General features: G+C 39.1%; 1 protein-coding gene across 1 annotated transcript; it reads right to left on the reverse strand.

Annotated features, from left to right (window-relative positions):
- Positions 1 to 474: 474 nt before the first annotated feature.
- Positions 475 to 14,965, reverse strand: LOC146306623 (plexin-C1). Its single transcript, XM_084710885.1, has 16 exons — positions 13,673 to 14,965; positions 11,188 to 11,310; positions 7,863 to 7,997; positions 7,612 to 7,712; positions 7,430 to 7,535; positions 7,193 to 7,349; positions 6,916 to 7,018; positions 6,382 to 6,457; positions 5,254 to 5,295; positions 5,019 to 5,152; positions 4,341 to 4,520; positions 2,111 to 2,219; positions 1,453 to 1,623; positions 1,201 to 1,365; positions 890 to 989; positions 475 to 512 (listed from the first exon to the last, which is right to left on the reverse strand). Exons 1-16 carry the CDS (start codon positions 14,684 to 14,686, stop codon positions 475 to 477), a joined length of 2,754 nt encoding a protein of 917 aa, XP_084567011.1. The 5' UTR covers positions 14,687 to 14,965.
- Between the last annotated feature and the right edge of the window lie 1,468 nt (positions 14,966 to 16,433).

The raw sequence follows: 16,433 nt of genomic DNA on the forward strand, positions 1-16,433 counted from the left end.
TGTGACACGACATCACCAATAACTAAAACTAATGTAAGAGCTGGTCAGTAATGACATAACTTATTACATGATGTGCAAAAATGTATTATGTCATTGGGTCCAAATTTTTATTGCATCATCAGCCAGTTATCACTTTATTGACTTTTAATTACACTGAGATCAGAACAATTCTGACATTAATGGTAGGTATCACATGACTGGCTGCTTTATTGGCCTCCAGAATACAATTACAGCCGACATAATATTGAAAGTAGTAATACACGGTAAAAACCTCAAACTAAACACTGCAGGAAGCATTTTTACACTCAGTGTAGAGATAAAGTTGCTCCTCCTTCATAACTGTGAGACTAAAGAGCGAGCTTTACTCCAGTAACCAACAGGTGGAGAAACTGGGATCAATGAGGAAAATTAACCTGAGGAATTCTGCCCACCTTGATAATGGAGATGCAAAAACTGCCAAGTTTCACCTAATGATCAGAGCTTCTTTTGCCATCGACAGATAATCACCAACACTGAAAGACAAACAGAGTTATTGATTAAAACCAAACAGACAAAGTGAGTAATATATACACACTGTACTAAATGACAAAATGACAACAACATGTCATCAGAGATTAAGGAAACATGATAAATTGAAATTCTGGCTTCTCTGACAACAACACTACAGACAGCATGTTGTTTTCATTCTGGAGCAGAAAGTCTGGTTTTGTTTTGGTCTGTGTGATTCCACACACTGTCTGTTTCATGTTTATTCAGTTTACACAGAGCTACATAGAGAATTATGTTAAATGATAATCTTACAGAGTAAGATTAGGTGACAGAGTAACTGTTTGTTGTTTGTCCTTGTACAAAGTATAATGTTGCACTTGTCTTACACTTGTCTACTTACCAAAAATAACACAGGGTATCAACAGCATACGCAGTGTCAGAAGGACCTGATGTAATAATGATGGAGGCCCTAGAGTAACTGTCTTGTCACCAAACATTATCTGGAAAACAACAACAGCACTGTCTTTTCTCCATATATTATCTGTGCAAAAGCAATAATCAGATTACATTTGAAATTAATTTCACAGGTCACAAAATGAAAATACTTCTGAGGACTTATAATAGATTGTACTGTTGTAACTATTATCACAATATCATTTGCATATTATTTCTATTTGCATTGTCTAAGTTGGTGTAGTGTGACAGATTTACCTTTAACTGCTGAAACTGAACATCTACCATTTTAATCTCACAGATGAAAAAGTCAGTCTTGTTGTTGGTTTCTTTCTCTTCCATGATGCAGGGGTATTCTTTTTCTTCATGAATCCCCCACACTTGCAAATCGTCTGGACTCATCTCCAATTTGTCTGCCTTTTTCTGAAACAACAACAGAAAAACGTGCTGACTTGTGTGTATTCTTGTCCTTTATTTGTGCATGTGTGCCTTAAAAAATATCTGCATTACCTGTATGGTGACTTGAACATCTTTCCCCGTCTTCGTGGTTGTGAAGGTGGTGAACTCAGGCTCTGGATAGTAGGTTATTGATGTGGAGCATGGCAAGGTTTCATTGGCTACTTTCATAGATACATCACTTACTTGAGTGTCTGTAGCTGCAGGCGTTTCATAAGTGACACTCTGCAGAGAATTTTAAAAACATTCTGTGTTATATATCATATTGTGCGACATGGTGACACGTTAAGCTTAGCAGTGACATGACAATTGTATGGCATAATACAAGGAAAGTGACGTGAAATAATATGCTAATACAGCATCATAAGCCATTAACTGATGTCAAACAACAATACTAGATGACATAATATGACATACAGTTGCATAACAAAAAAGGACATGATATAGCATGACTTGACATGTAACAGAACAAAGTGGGACATAATACATGCTTCACTCTACATGTGTTAGACTGTAATGCCATAAAATGTAATGAAACATTTAATGTAATGTTACATAGGATAAAACATGCTGTTATACTACATTAACATACTATAATTTAGCATGTTCTGATATAACAGGACAATGTACTATAGGATGATATGATGTGACATGACATAATTAATGTAAGATATCAATACGATGAGACATTTCTGCATGTCTACAGACACACCTGACTGGTGGTGTTTTTGGGAACTCTGACATCATAACTGGCGTGGCTGTGTATGACCCCTTCCACAAACTCCATGTGGGTTCCCTCGAGTGTGATTTTCCTTTTCCCACTGCAGGACACCAATCAAAGAAGAGAGAGTTCAACAGGTTCAATACATTTGACACTAAGTGTAAACCCACTGGTTTGTGGACTAACGTTTTGAAGCCTTGAGGTTGATGTTGTGGCCATCTTAGTTTTTGGAACCAGAAATGACCATATTTGGACAGGAGTGGGGGGCTGTTGAGGATATGCATTGGTACACCTCAAAGAAACGCTGTGGTAGCGACTTGCCAACCCCAAAGTAGTCAGCCACTCCCTAAACCATATGTGCTTTGTTGTCTATTTTACACTAAAAGGGACCATCGTTTACACATTGAAAACTGAAGAAGACTTCAAAGTAGTGATTGGGATCATTAACTCATTAGGAAACTGTTTAATGAGGTAATAAACCAAGTGAGAAGTAGGGTCCCTTTATCATAAGTTTTCATTCAATCAGACTTCTTTTTGCAACCAGTGAAGTCGCTCCCTGCTGGTCAGAAATGGAAGCTCTGTCCAGTTTGATATCCGAGGAAGCATCTTCTTGGTATGCTAGACTAAAGTGCTGGACGGACGGACGGACGGACGGACGGACGCACGCACACGCGCACACACACACACACACACACACACACACACACACACACACACACAGAGAGAGAGGAGGAGTTAACAGCTTCCAGCGCTTTTTTCCATTGAGCATCAGAGATGCTTATTTGGAGTTCGGTTTCCCAGTCGGCCCCGCTCTTATTCACAGCTGAGTCATTTGTTGGTGATAAGAGATTATAGAGATATGAGACATGGCCCTTAGGCAAGGATTTAGTCTGGAGCACCAAGTCTATACCACTGAGGGGTGGAGCCTGGGGGAACTGAGGAGAGTGGGATCTTGCAAAGTCACAAAGTTGTATGACCTAGTCCGTAGGTTGAGCATAGTTGATTGAAACTAGCGAACAGTCCATCTATGTACAAGTCACCCAGGCATCTCAGGCCTTTATTTTCCAGAGCTGCAAAGCGAGAGTCAATCTTGGCTGATTGAGTTTGCCTCTAACTGGCACCAACTATGTTGAGGTGAAGTGAACTAAGGTAAAATCTTTTGTACATTAGCCGCCCAATAATACCCAAGGAGGTTGGGCAACCCCAGGCCTCCCAATGATCTGTTCCTCTGGAGCAAGGATTTATTTGCCCTAGCCCGTTTACCTGCCCAGACAGACGTGGATATGAGGCTGTTGATAAAATTAAAAAATGATCAAGGAAGGTAGATTGGTAGGCACTGAAAGAGGTAAAGGTACCTTGGTAAGATATTCATTTTTATTGTTTGCACTCTACCCGCTAGGGACAGTGGTAAACGGTTCCATTTTTGAAGATCCTGTTTAACTGCTGACGTCAATGTCGAGAGGTTTTGTTCCTTCAGTGTGCGCATAGATCGTGTAACCATTATTCCTAGGTATTTTATGCCTACCACTGCTGTCTTGAATGGTATGAGGTGTGTTGGAATTTCTGTAGCCAATTGATTTATTGGGAGACACTCACTTTTGGAGACATTCAATTTATACCTGGAAAATACACCGAAAGAGTCCAGGAGTGAAAGAATAGGTGGATGGCCAAAGTATCAAATTAAATCATCAAATCAGTTATAATAAGTTAGATAATAACCATGATGTAGACCATTTGTGCACTAAATCTGCAAAATGTTTCACATTTAACATAATGTGAGAAGTTGACACAATGGACACCAAATCATGTTTTTTGGTTTGTTGACACACTGTCTTCAGCATGGTAGCAGCTGGTAATTCTGTATCTGAATGAGATCAGATTTCACGTTAACTCATAGCATGTCAAAGTCTATATGTCTGTGCTGTGCTGAAGAGTATTAAGGGGAAAAATGAGGAGAGGGAATGTTTTTATTTTGCATTTCAAGAATAAAATCGAAATGTTGAGAATAAAGTCAAATCTTCAGCATTAATTCCAGGCATTGGAAAAAATAATGAAGTCAGGAAAGTCAAAATGGTATTTCAACTTTACTCTCAACATTGACTTTATTCTCAAAATGCAACATTAAAAAAAGTGTTATTTTATTTCTTTTTTTCCTTCTGCCTGGTCCTAACCCTCTTCCTTTGTGTTGGGAATATGAAAATATCAACAAATCCAGTCATACCTGATCCAGGAGCTGCTTGGTGTAATGTTGGTGCAGGATGGTAATGACCGGTAGGTGATTTTAGCATTGCCATGGCAACTACCATCTGGGAGGAGAACACACACTTTGACCACGCCCTTATTATCAGTTCTGGGAATGTGGAAGGTCAGACTCACACCAGTGTTCTTCCATACAGGAGATCTGACCAGAGGACAGAGGAGGACAGAGAGAAACCAGTCAGTCTCACTGAGATCAAGACTTACTTTTTTGCACAGGAAACTTGTTACGATCCTGACAACAATATGCAGATAACCTGAAATCAGCAAGATGCAGTTTCAACAACTTTACAACTTTTCCTAACACTAAAACACACAACACAAAAGATATGGGATTGGAGAATGCAAAACCCATGAGGCAAGGACGAACCAAACTCGAACCAAACTTTCAGTTGACACTGAAAGCTCTCTCTGAGCAAAGTGAGTATGTTTCAGTTGAGGCTGTCCTAAAGCTAAAAACTGGACACCAAACTGAAGTTTATCATCCAGATTTGCTGACATGTCTGATCCAGATTTTAGTCAAAGTACTTTTACATCAAAAAGCAGTCTCCAGCTTTAGGAGAGAGCAGAGCACATGAAGTGTCATTTCTGAAATGTCATTTATAGTGTAAGCACAATCTTTGTCACCCATAAACTGACTCACTCTTTTGGCGTGCAGTCCATGTCCGCCTGGATCCTCACTCTGGTCACGTGCCCGAGGTTACGTCCTGTCAACACTGCATGGTTTCTGCCGTAGAAAGACACAACACTGGGAAAGATGGAGGAGATCTCCGGCTTCTAACAGCAAAACACAAACACAAAGTTATCAGCTTTAAGTCATTACCTTCTACTCATGTTGTAGAAGAAGAATGTGTGTGAGAGTTGAGGTTCAGACTCACAAAGAAGTTTATCCTTGACTCCAGCTCATGGCAAACACTGTCCTGCAGGAGGACATGAGGGGAAGACAGAGGGGGCACAGAAGACCAGGGGAGAAATTAAACAAGGTTGAATGAATATGATCTATGTAGAGGAAATAAACAATAGTTTGGTCTGTTCTGTCCCCAATTATTGTTAATAACTGATAAAAATTATGGAGTGGAGGGGCAAAACTTTTTTTGGCTTCTGAAAGGGGGACATGCCAGAAAAAGTTTGATAAGCACTGCATTAAGAGTTGATTCAGGGGCTGTTTCAGCTAAGATTAGCTTGGCTAAAAACAGTAGTGTGTATATTTAACATGTGCAGAAATAGACAATAAAACATGTTGATTCAACAAGTCATTAACTTGGGCAACAGTTGAAACCAGAGAGGTGAACTCAGTGACTCACTCTGTCCTCACAGTGAAGTTATATGGAGGCCTAGAATGATTTCAATCATGTTTAAAGCCATTACTGAGATTGCAAGTTTCAGCTTTAATCAGTTGCTACAGTTGTCAAAATGCCATCTATGACACTAGCATGACCGTCCTGATCTCTCAAATAAGAGGAAACAACCATTTGTTTTCTCATGATAATGGTTTGCCTATCTTGCTATCTCGAGATGAGGTCATGAAAAGAAATAAATGCAATATGGCCTTTCTTGGCTTCCAAAGTGTTGCAAAGTGTCTAAAGTCTGAATTTCTCTGAACAGACAGTAAGGGCTTAGTTATTTGATGACTAGCCAATTTGCTAACATTAGCTAACAAAACACATTAATAGACACATTGTTGCAGCTGGAAGGCTTTTCTTTTTTGTAACTTTTGAAGCTGTTTATAAGGCGACAATAAAATTTACTGTAGATTATAAGTCAATAAAAAATACAGCGCAATCAACAATTTCTTTATCAAGCAACATATCTGGAATTTGCTAGCTGTTTCCACTTATATTGTTAAATAAGTGATATGTAGCATTTGCATGTACAAAAATGAGTACAACAGTCCAAACAGTGAATTGGAGCAATAGACTGTATGAACTTAATTAGGTTGAAATTCTATTTAATTTACAGTCTTTGGTTAAAGTGAGTTGAGCCTGTGTTAGATAAATCATAATTACACTCCGCTCTCCTTGATTTGCCCAGGAACAGCTGTTTTGGCTCCAGCCACATCCAGCCTCGATACACTGCCGACACCTGAAGAGAAACAAATGTTATCACGAATCGTTGTCGTTTAACCTGCTCAGCCCAGGGGTTTGTCAGCTCACTCGGTTACTTTTGAATTCTCCTTCAGTTGTGTTCATTTGCGTGTATCGTAGAGCTTTGCCAAGTGTCAAGAGGACCAGGCGGAGCTGAGTCGGCAGACAGCTGCTCAGAACCCGGGGAGCTCTACAGAAGAGGGTCGGTGGCAGATTGTAGACAGGTGTCTGTTTTATTAGACACAGCTGATGTCTGTCGGTCTGTGCTCGCTCACAATCGCCTCTGTAAACTATTGCTTGCACCCATGAAGTGTGTGCTGCTTGTCTGGTAGGAGGGGCTCAGGACACAGAAATGAAACCTAACTCAGATGAGACTCAAAAATCAACCGTTTTCAGGCTTTCTACCTACTGCTGCTTTAAGTTAGACATCATCTGTCAGCTTAAGTTTGGACTTACAGGACAGAAGTTGGTGGTCCACTGATGGCAGGACAGTTAGATATCTTCAGTTCTTCTGTCAGTTGTGTTGTTCCAAGTCTAAATCTAACTGTGATCTTCTGGCCTGTCAAGTGAAAAAAATACAATGAATTTTTGAGGTCTTGGTCAGCAGTACAAGTTTCATTGTGATGTAATATAACAACAAAGATGCTACACAATTTCCTGTTGAGTAGGATTCTTGCAACAGTGTGAATGTCAAGTATTTAATTTATTGGATTAATTATCAAAAGTCACTGACCTTCAGCAGGAAGTTGGCTATTTTCAAGGTTGCAGGTGCAGTGTGGGAACTGTCGAGGAGGGCTTCCACTGCAAAGCTGGCTTGGGATGAAATTACAGGTGAATTTAGACAGCACCTCCTGGCCCGCAGTGAAGTGTGTCTCGATGTTAAGCGAGATCTGAGAAAGGAAGGGGCGTGAGTGTTGAAAAAAACCCAGTCATGACTGCTCACAGACAAAAGCTTGTATGTAGTCTGTACCTGGTCAGTGCTGCTCTGTACAACTTCATAGGAAACCACTTTCTGTTGAAAATCATCAGGGATGGATAACCAGTCTGAATCTTCACAGTCATCTTGAAATGTGCAACTAGAGAGAGAAAATTATGTTTTAATAAAGTTTATAATAGTCTGAAGGTGTCAGCAGCAGATGTTTATTCACTGACCTGTGTTTAGAGCCACACCAGACACAGTATGGATCCTGTGCAGACCAACAGTCCTGCAGAGTTGTGTATGTGCTGCACTTTGACACAGGTACACGCTTTATCTACAACAAAATACAAACATAGCAACTTCACAATGCTTTCAAATATGGCATATGTACAGGTGACATTATGATATCTAAAAAACTGAAAGTATCCAAAATCTCCCAGTGTTCATCCCAGCTTTACACATGATACCTGTACGATGCACCTACCTGGTTTTGAAATGGTACGTAGACATGTTTATCATCAGTTTGATCCAGATGTATTTTGGGAAACACTTGGTGGTCTTCGTTGGCCCTGTAGAGCACTCTGGGACACGTGGTGTGATAGTTCTTGTCCACAGCAAGCTGACAACAAGAATGTAGCATCGTTATGATTCTGAGAGACTGAGCTTCTCTGTTGGTAGAAATCAAAGGTTATGGTTTAAAGGTGCAGTAAACAATTCTGGAGAGATTGTTGATTGTTGAGTCTCATTCCTAGATTGTCAAATTATGGACACTTTGGGAATGAGGCTCAACAATAAGCTGTCTTACCAACCTGTGATTGGCCATAGTCTCTTTTGTGGGCCACACTTTCTAGAACCAAGGGAAGCAGAAATTGTGTTTTCTCTCAGACCAGAGAGGAATTACATGCCAAAAATAAACTGCCTACCCCAGCTTTAACGGGTAGATAAAAAAAATGGCACAGAAGTTAGCACACAGTGAAACTAGAGCTGGAGAGAGTAAACTAGGGGTGGAGGGAGAGATCCCCAAAGTATCACTATCACCAATATGAAGTTTTGTTTTGAGTATCAATACTAGCATTAATAGTATTGTTCATGTTGGTATCATTTTTCTTAGTGCTGCAGTATTTCTGCAGCTCTGTTGCTGCTGTCTGCACACATGCCTGCACACAACAGCACCCAATATCAACAAATTGCTTTTCATCCATTTAAGACTGTGGCATTAATGTTGGAAGGGCAGCAAGATAATCAGATTTAAACTATGTGGCTATTTGAATTTAGCAAGATGACCTCAATCATTTCTTTGGTTTCATAATATTACCTTAATTGTTATCATTCAGTGAGCTTCCTCAAAGAACACTGTGGCTGCCTCTGACTAATAATACATCTAAAAATCTGCCTCTCAACATATACACATACAACTGTCTTTACCACTCTCCTAAAATAAAATGCAGCAAAGAGTAAGATGTACAAGTACAAGACCTGCACAAACAAATGTTGTTACAAATTCCGTAGAGGTAGGGTTACATTTCCTGTTCTGTCTGTGGTTCAGGCATCTGTTAAAAAAACACTCCAAACAAACCACTAGCTAATGACCACCACCATTAAGATTATCAAGAAAAAAGGTTGATCCTCTGATGCCTCTCAGTCCTAATGGGGACACTGTGTTGTCCACTGAAACCACAAAGAGCTCACAGCAGATTTTCAAGTTCTCAGAGAGTTTCCCTCCTCTGGAGATCACCTGACCACGCAACTGACCAATCACCTGTCTGCACAGCTGGACCTCATTTCCTCAATCAGTCTATATGTGGAAATGGAGGGAAGCTTTTGCACTGCATCAGTTTTTGCCTTCTTGAGCTTGTTGCCAGTGTGTCTGACTTGCATCTTGTCTCAGATCCCCCCCTCAGACTGCCCACCTGTTGACAACTGTTGATTGATTGGTTGATTGAACACCTGCTTGCCCTCTCACAGTGACTGCATTTGTGGTCTGCTTCTGCTGAACTGTGACAGGAAGATGTTAAGAGGCACAAGGTGGGAAGCCATTTGGGGTTTTTCAGGTTTGCTGCAATGATAAGAACAAGCAAGTGTGGTCTACTGAGTGTGGTGATGATGATGAGAGTTATGAGACTATCTGTACTATTAGACTCACCACCTTGCAGTTGTAATCCTCCTCTAAACAGTTAAGTTCCAGTTTACATTTATATATGCATTAGGGCTGGGTGATATGGCTTAAAAATAATATCCACAATATATCATATATATCTTGATACACACATTTCCTCTAAAATAACATACTGTGAATTCTCAAATAGTGCAAACACATGATGATCTTATAGAATTTGATGCATTGCTGTAGACTAAACTGCCCAACAGTATTTAAAGTGACTGCAATGGGCTCAACCTTTAACATCTACAGCAATAAAATGCAACATACACAGGATCAGAACTTGGTACGTCTAATGCTTGACAACACCCAGTTAAATGCTCACAATCAATAGCTTGCATAAGTTCAATGTGTGTTCCAGTTAATGATAGATTCACATCTACAGCATCTCACTATTACACAAGTAGGTCAGCTTTTTTGCAACACATTTTCTATCAGCTTCCCTATGTGGTACATTTATCAGTGAATCACAGGAAAACTTTTTTTCTGTTCTCTTCCTCTGCATCGCTGTGAGAAGTGGCTAGTGCTTTTACACTTCTGGAGATAAACTGAGCATGAAAGAGCCTAATATGTGAAGTGGAGGGTCTCTGCAGATCTCTTTACCCTGCTGTCTGACACGTTTTGCATAAATGATTTGCAATTGCGTTTTTCATCTTTCTGATAAAACCCAAACTTATTCTACACTTGCACGTTATGAAAGTTTGGTGGTGCGACATGGTACAATGTCACTTCTGTCGTTGTTTTCAGGACGGCCTGTTTTGGTAGGCAGAGGCAAGAGGATTGAGAAAACGGAGGAAAGTAGTAGCAGTAGTAAAGTAGTAGTACAATGGCAGCTCCTTGATGCCAAAAAGTAAACATATGCATGTCCTAATGAGATGTATCAATACGCTAATGCAGCATTGATTTGTTTCTGATTCATGTTCAGCTTTTTACTGATACAGGTCATCTGAACCGATGCACTTGTATCTTACACACAGTCTGATGCATCGGATGCATGAGTGAATCGTTAAACTCCTAATTTTAGAGCGTCTAACTTTGAATAAAACATAATCCGTCCTATCATTAAAGGCATACTATACAGAATTTTCCTTAAAAAAAATAAAGGAATAGAATCATAAAAATATTTCCTGTCAATCATCACTTATGACCCACTAGAAGTGTGTGGTGGTGTCTGCATCTGCAGAGACCCTGGCCTCTGCCTGTATTTTCTTATTTATTTATATTTTACCATTTGGGATGCTTCTGAGTGCCATCCTTGGGGCAGTGGTGTGTAGCCCCAGCCAACAAGTCAAAACGCACAGGTTTTGAGGTCTATAACTATACAAAAATATAGCAAACAATGGTTTCATCTCTGTCTCCTTTTCTCTCCTCTGCTGTCTGTCTGTGAGAGCTGCATAGAGACACACACACAGGGAGAGCAGACTGAGGACAACCAAAAAAACTGGATATTCTACTTTTAAATTAACACTGTTCAAGAAATAAATACTAGTGTTTTGTATCATTCAATTTGAAGAGGTGTATTCTTGGACACTGCCAGTGGGCTAGTGAACATTGACCATAATGTATACTGTCACTTGTGTTGATGAACCACTGATTCTACGTAAATGTCTTCTTTTTCCAATAATATACAGCTGTTACTTTTCATACACACCTTAATCAGCTGTCCATCTCCCGTCCCAATAAAGAAAACCATCCAGGCCTTCTGTCTCACTGCCAGCACAGAGGTCATGTAGTTCTGCTTGAACAGCACCATCTTCGGCTTCAGGGTCTTTGGCTGAGAAACACAAACACATTGATCAATAGATTTGGATCCAACATGTATTTATGTCTTCATGAAGAGCAGAGCTTTTGAAGTACTGAGGATACATGAAACAGTCTGATATCACTAAAAGCTCAGATAACAGCATTGCCAGGTCATTAAGTATGTCAAGTTCATTTATACTGTACAGCATGACTGACTGTCTAACTGTCTAGGAAGTTAGAGTGCTGCTGTGACAGTAAGTGACATTTTAGTTATATTGTCACTATCTTTCTAACAGCCAACTATATAAGAACCTCATAAATTGACCTCTTACCTTTTTAAGACTTTTTTGGACTACAGTTTTGTTTTGAATGTGTAATAAGCCAAGCGTCAGTCAGCAAAACCTAGTTCCTTCCTCATGCTGTCACCAGCAGGCAAGACTGCATTCTGAAATAACTCTGACTTCTCATGTTTGTGGTAATTTATATTGTGAAAATGTTTGAGATTATGTAGAAACTTCCCTTGGAAACCCCCCCCCCCCAAAACTTTAATCAAGTCATTTAAAAGAATAATTAGTCTCAAAATCTTATGTTATGTTATTTTATTTTAGTTTCCTTGCATTATCTTTGTACATTAGAACTTTGTTCATTCTTTTCACTCTTTAAACACTATGTAAACTGTTAATAGAAAATGAAAAATATAGACTATTATTGGTAGTAGTTGGCCAAGTATAACATCTTTGTGATTGATAATGTGATTGGTAGCTGTTGAATCTAAAATGTTAGATTGTTCCCCACGTAGACTGAAAGATTTTGTCAGTGAGGTGAAATGGTTCTGTTACTATGGTAGCGTGTTGCTGCTATGCAGGTGTGGCAGTAACTAATTACAAATACTCAAATTACTGTAATTAAGTAGTTTTTTTGGGGGGGGTTATTGTACTTTTGTGAGTGGATTTTCACTTTTACTTGTACTAAAGTATGCATTACAGGATGTAATCCACTTAGTTATTTTTCTAGTTGAGTTCTGAGTACAATTCTGCATTTTTAGTAGCCAATAAGGTGATCTGATCACTAACAGGCCAATGACAACCAGGACATACGGATGAAAACCAAAACAAAATGTTGTGGCAGCACACATTTGAAGTTTGCGATTAATACTTTGTACTTTTACTTAAGTATATTTCTAACACCAGTACTCTAATTTGTAATTGAGTATTATTTTATTTATTTTATTCTTGAGTACAGATTTTCAGCACTCTTTGCACCACTGCTGCTATGTCAGAAAAACAAAAAATAGACCAATATCATGTCATAACATGAAAGCTTTCTTGTTATAACAAGATGTCTTCATGTTTTCACGAGCTATTTTAATGTTATAACAAAATATTTTAACATTGATAAGACATAAACTTATCATTTTATAACAACAAACTTTTCCTGTTATAATATACTCTTCATCTTGTAATAACACAAAAACTGTCATGTTATAACATGATAACTTGTTGTAACAAAATGTTTTAAGTTGTGTATGACAACAGCATAACAATAAACTCTTCTTGTAGGATTTATTTTCTCATGATGTTCAATGTTATGACATGATAATTTATTGTTATAATACTATTAGTTAGTGCATTATAACGATATGTTTCACAAGTCATTATGTGAAACATGTTGTTATAACAATGACTTATCACATTCAAAATTATTGTTGTAACATGACACATTTTCATAATAACATGAAAATACCTTGTCTTTTCATATTATAATGTGATAACTTGTGATTTTATATTATAACAATACACGTTATTAGGTTTGTAATACATGTTTTATAAGTTAACACATAATACTTGTTACAACGGTATAACAAGAAACTTTTTGTTGTAACAATATAATTTTATCATGTTATAACGTGATAACTTATCAACGTCAAAATAAAAGGAAGATAGCTTATCATAACAACAAACTTTTCACATTATAACGTGATAACTTACATTTTTATCACGTAATATAGTTTGGTTGTGACAAAATGTTTTTATGTCGCTTGTATGTTGTGATAATAACGTTAAGTATCTTGTAAACTTTCTGACAGTGTTTCACAAGTTATGTGAAACATTTTATGTTATAACAATAATTTACCATGATGTAACATGACATATTTATTTTTTAGCAAGATTAAACAGTATATTATAACAAAAGTTTTTTTGTTATAACATCGTAAGTTTGTATGTTGTAAAATCGGTAAAATATCTTGTTATAAGAATCTATTTTTTCTGCCGTATCTCTCTGGTTGTGTGACTTTATTGACGCTACAAAACAGTGCAGTGATCTGCTTTTCTGTAAATTTGCTTGATGATCAGAGGTGAGATTGTTCTAACAGACTTTAGAAAACAACCTACCGTCGGTTTTGACTTGTCATCGCAGGTTGTACTACAGAAGTCCTGGTCTGCATCGATGTCTCCAGTGAGATCAGGACTGATGTCAAACACTACCAGCTCGGTGTTGCTTTGTCCTCCGTCCACACTGAACACGCCGCTCCAGAGCACCGGCGACCCACCCGGGATCACCGAGGAGTCCAGGAGTCTGACTTTATCACCATCAGAGAGACTGAGGGTCGCGCCCCGCAGTGACCTGAGAGTCTGGGTTTTACCGTCTTTTCCCTCGAGCCAAATGAGACGGACTTTGTTGTTTTTGTCCTTTGAGGGCAGGTTGGAAAAAAGATACATGGTTGAATTAATCTGAAATCCATCCACAAACTCCACATTTCCTTCATGTTTGATCGCAGCCTGAGAGACCACGCCAACTTCGGCAAATATTTCTCCTCTCTGATTGTTATTTGTGTTATGAAGGTTCACTGCGTCTGGTCCAGTGGTGCAGGGGGTCTTTGTGGGTTTGTCTTCATTTTGTTCTGTGGCAGCCAGAATATAAGTCTCTGTAATTCTCTTCTCCACTTTCACCAGGAAGCCGATGGACGCGCTGCTGCGCCATGGAGACCCCACCTGGATGTGTTCCCTGTACAACAACTTTGAAATGTCCTCCAGGTCCCGCACCTCGCAGTAACCACACTTGTCAATCACACCGCAGCTGACCAGAGTATCATTTTCAACAAATGGCAATAATATGTTGACACCGAAAGTTGCGATCCACTGATCCGTCTCAGAAACCCGCAGAAACTGTGTGTCTAGATCCTTTTCCTCACCTGTCAGGACCCCTCTCTGGGTCAGACTGTGGACCAGAGTCAGGTCGTGGTTCAGCTGGTACAGCTTCTCCTCTGTAGCGACGTAAACCGTGTTGGTGGCCACCGCGTAGTGGCGGATGTCTCCATCAAAAGTGAAGCCTTCACCTTCTTCCAGGCACCGAGCTGCTTCTCCCCAGAGAGAGAACAACAGAGCAGACAGCAGGATCATCTTCATGCAGCGGTGGCAGCAAAACGCTCACACACTGACGGTCTTCATGTCTCTGCTCTCCTCCACACGCTCACTGGAGTCGTGCGTAAAGGCGCAGTGCGCCTTTGATGAAACGTGCCTGTATCTTGCGGAAGCACAACAAAGCTAAAGCTCTCTGTCAGTTTGAACAGCAAAAAAAGTAATAATCATAATAATAATGATGAAAACTAGTGGTTTTGTCGTCCACGACTGATATTTCGGGTTGCTATTTCCCAGGGTGATTCCACTCAGCTGCAGCCCACTTTGGAAACAAAATCTGTCTAATTCGCCGTCAGACCCTAACCCTACAATAGTAACCACATCCGTAGCCTTCCCTAAATTATTTCACAGAGGTGGCTTAGTCTGAGGGTGTATTTTGGATCCATCTAATATCACTGTACATACCATCACAGTCCAGTATCAAGATATTCTTTTATTGCAGTATAATATTCTACAAACTGGTATGTTCCTAGTAAAACTATACAGACTACAATATAGTATGGAATTGAGTATAGTATATTAAATAGAGCTCAGCTAAACAACCCCACTGTCCCTACTTCTTTCTGCTGCTAAGGGCAGGGACAGGGGTTGAGGGAAGGCAGGTTAACAAGGGACAGTTTGATTTTGGACAGTTTGCTGGCAGGGGGGATGCGCCTAAAATCATAAATATATTTTAGCACTGGCAGCAGGAGAGCATAATTTCAACCACATTAGGAGCAAAAACTCACAGAAAAACCTGATTAGTTTACATAGTAATCTACTCAATGATTATTTCACTCACTGATGGAGTGGAACCATAAAAGACATCAAATTCCTATTAAATACAGCATATCGTAGTATTAGTATATTCAACTAAACTATCTAGGACCAGCAGATTATAAACCATGACTTCAGGTTTTCTCTGCCTTCATGATAGTTCAGTTATTGATCATATTTAGTCAATGGTTTTGAGCCTCTTTAGCCTTTGAAGTGGCTTCCTTTGTGATGTGGACTGGACAAAATAATCACGTTCCTCAAAAAAAGTTAGTTTTCACTGAAAAAAAGAGATTTTCAGGTATGAAAGTTATTTTCTGGCTGTACAGTACTTTTCTTATGCTGTCTAAAGTTTAGATGTCTGCAAATTTAAAGTCATATCAATGCATGGTTTGAGTTACGGGGGAGCTGAGGGGAGTTCAGCCCCCCCAGAAAGGACACAAGTTTCCCCTTGAAAGTTCAATGGTGATCTCTAAAATATCATCCATTTTTAAATTCTATTTTATTTTCAGTACATTAAGTTTCCTGAGATAAATAATATCTAAATTTAGATAATAATGCTGTGTGCTGCACTGTCCATAGCACTGAAACAGAGTGTAGGAGATAGACAGAGTAACAGAACACTGCACAGTCTGCTTGTTTTTCATGGTTTTAAGCAGAACTTCCTGCCCTTATTCCATTTTCCCTCCATAATAATAATCCACAGACAGAAGTAAATGACAGTGACAGTCTAAGAGACAGAGAGCTGTAAGCCACAAACAGCTGTTTCTACAATCTATGATACTTCATGTTAAGTCCCCCCATGTAAAAACATGTCTCAGTGGTTTAATTTTGATTCACAAACTCTCTGCATTATTTTCCATTCACAAAGATCAGATGGTGATACTGATACTTGATACCAGGCTTTGTCAAAGCTTCAAAAGCCTGCAAGACATGTCTTTATTTATCACTAGTTAAAAAACACAGGATTGCTAAAAAAAAC

This window comes from Lutjanus erythropterus, chromosome 22 (genome assembly GCF_056507025.1).
Source record: "Lutjanus erythropterus isolate fLutEry1 chromosome 22, fLutEry1.hap2, whole genome shotgun sequence".
Lineage (NCBI taxonomy): Eukaryota > Metazoa > Chordata > Actinopteri > Lutjaniformes > Lutjanidae > Lutjanus > Lutjanus erythropterus.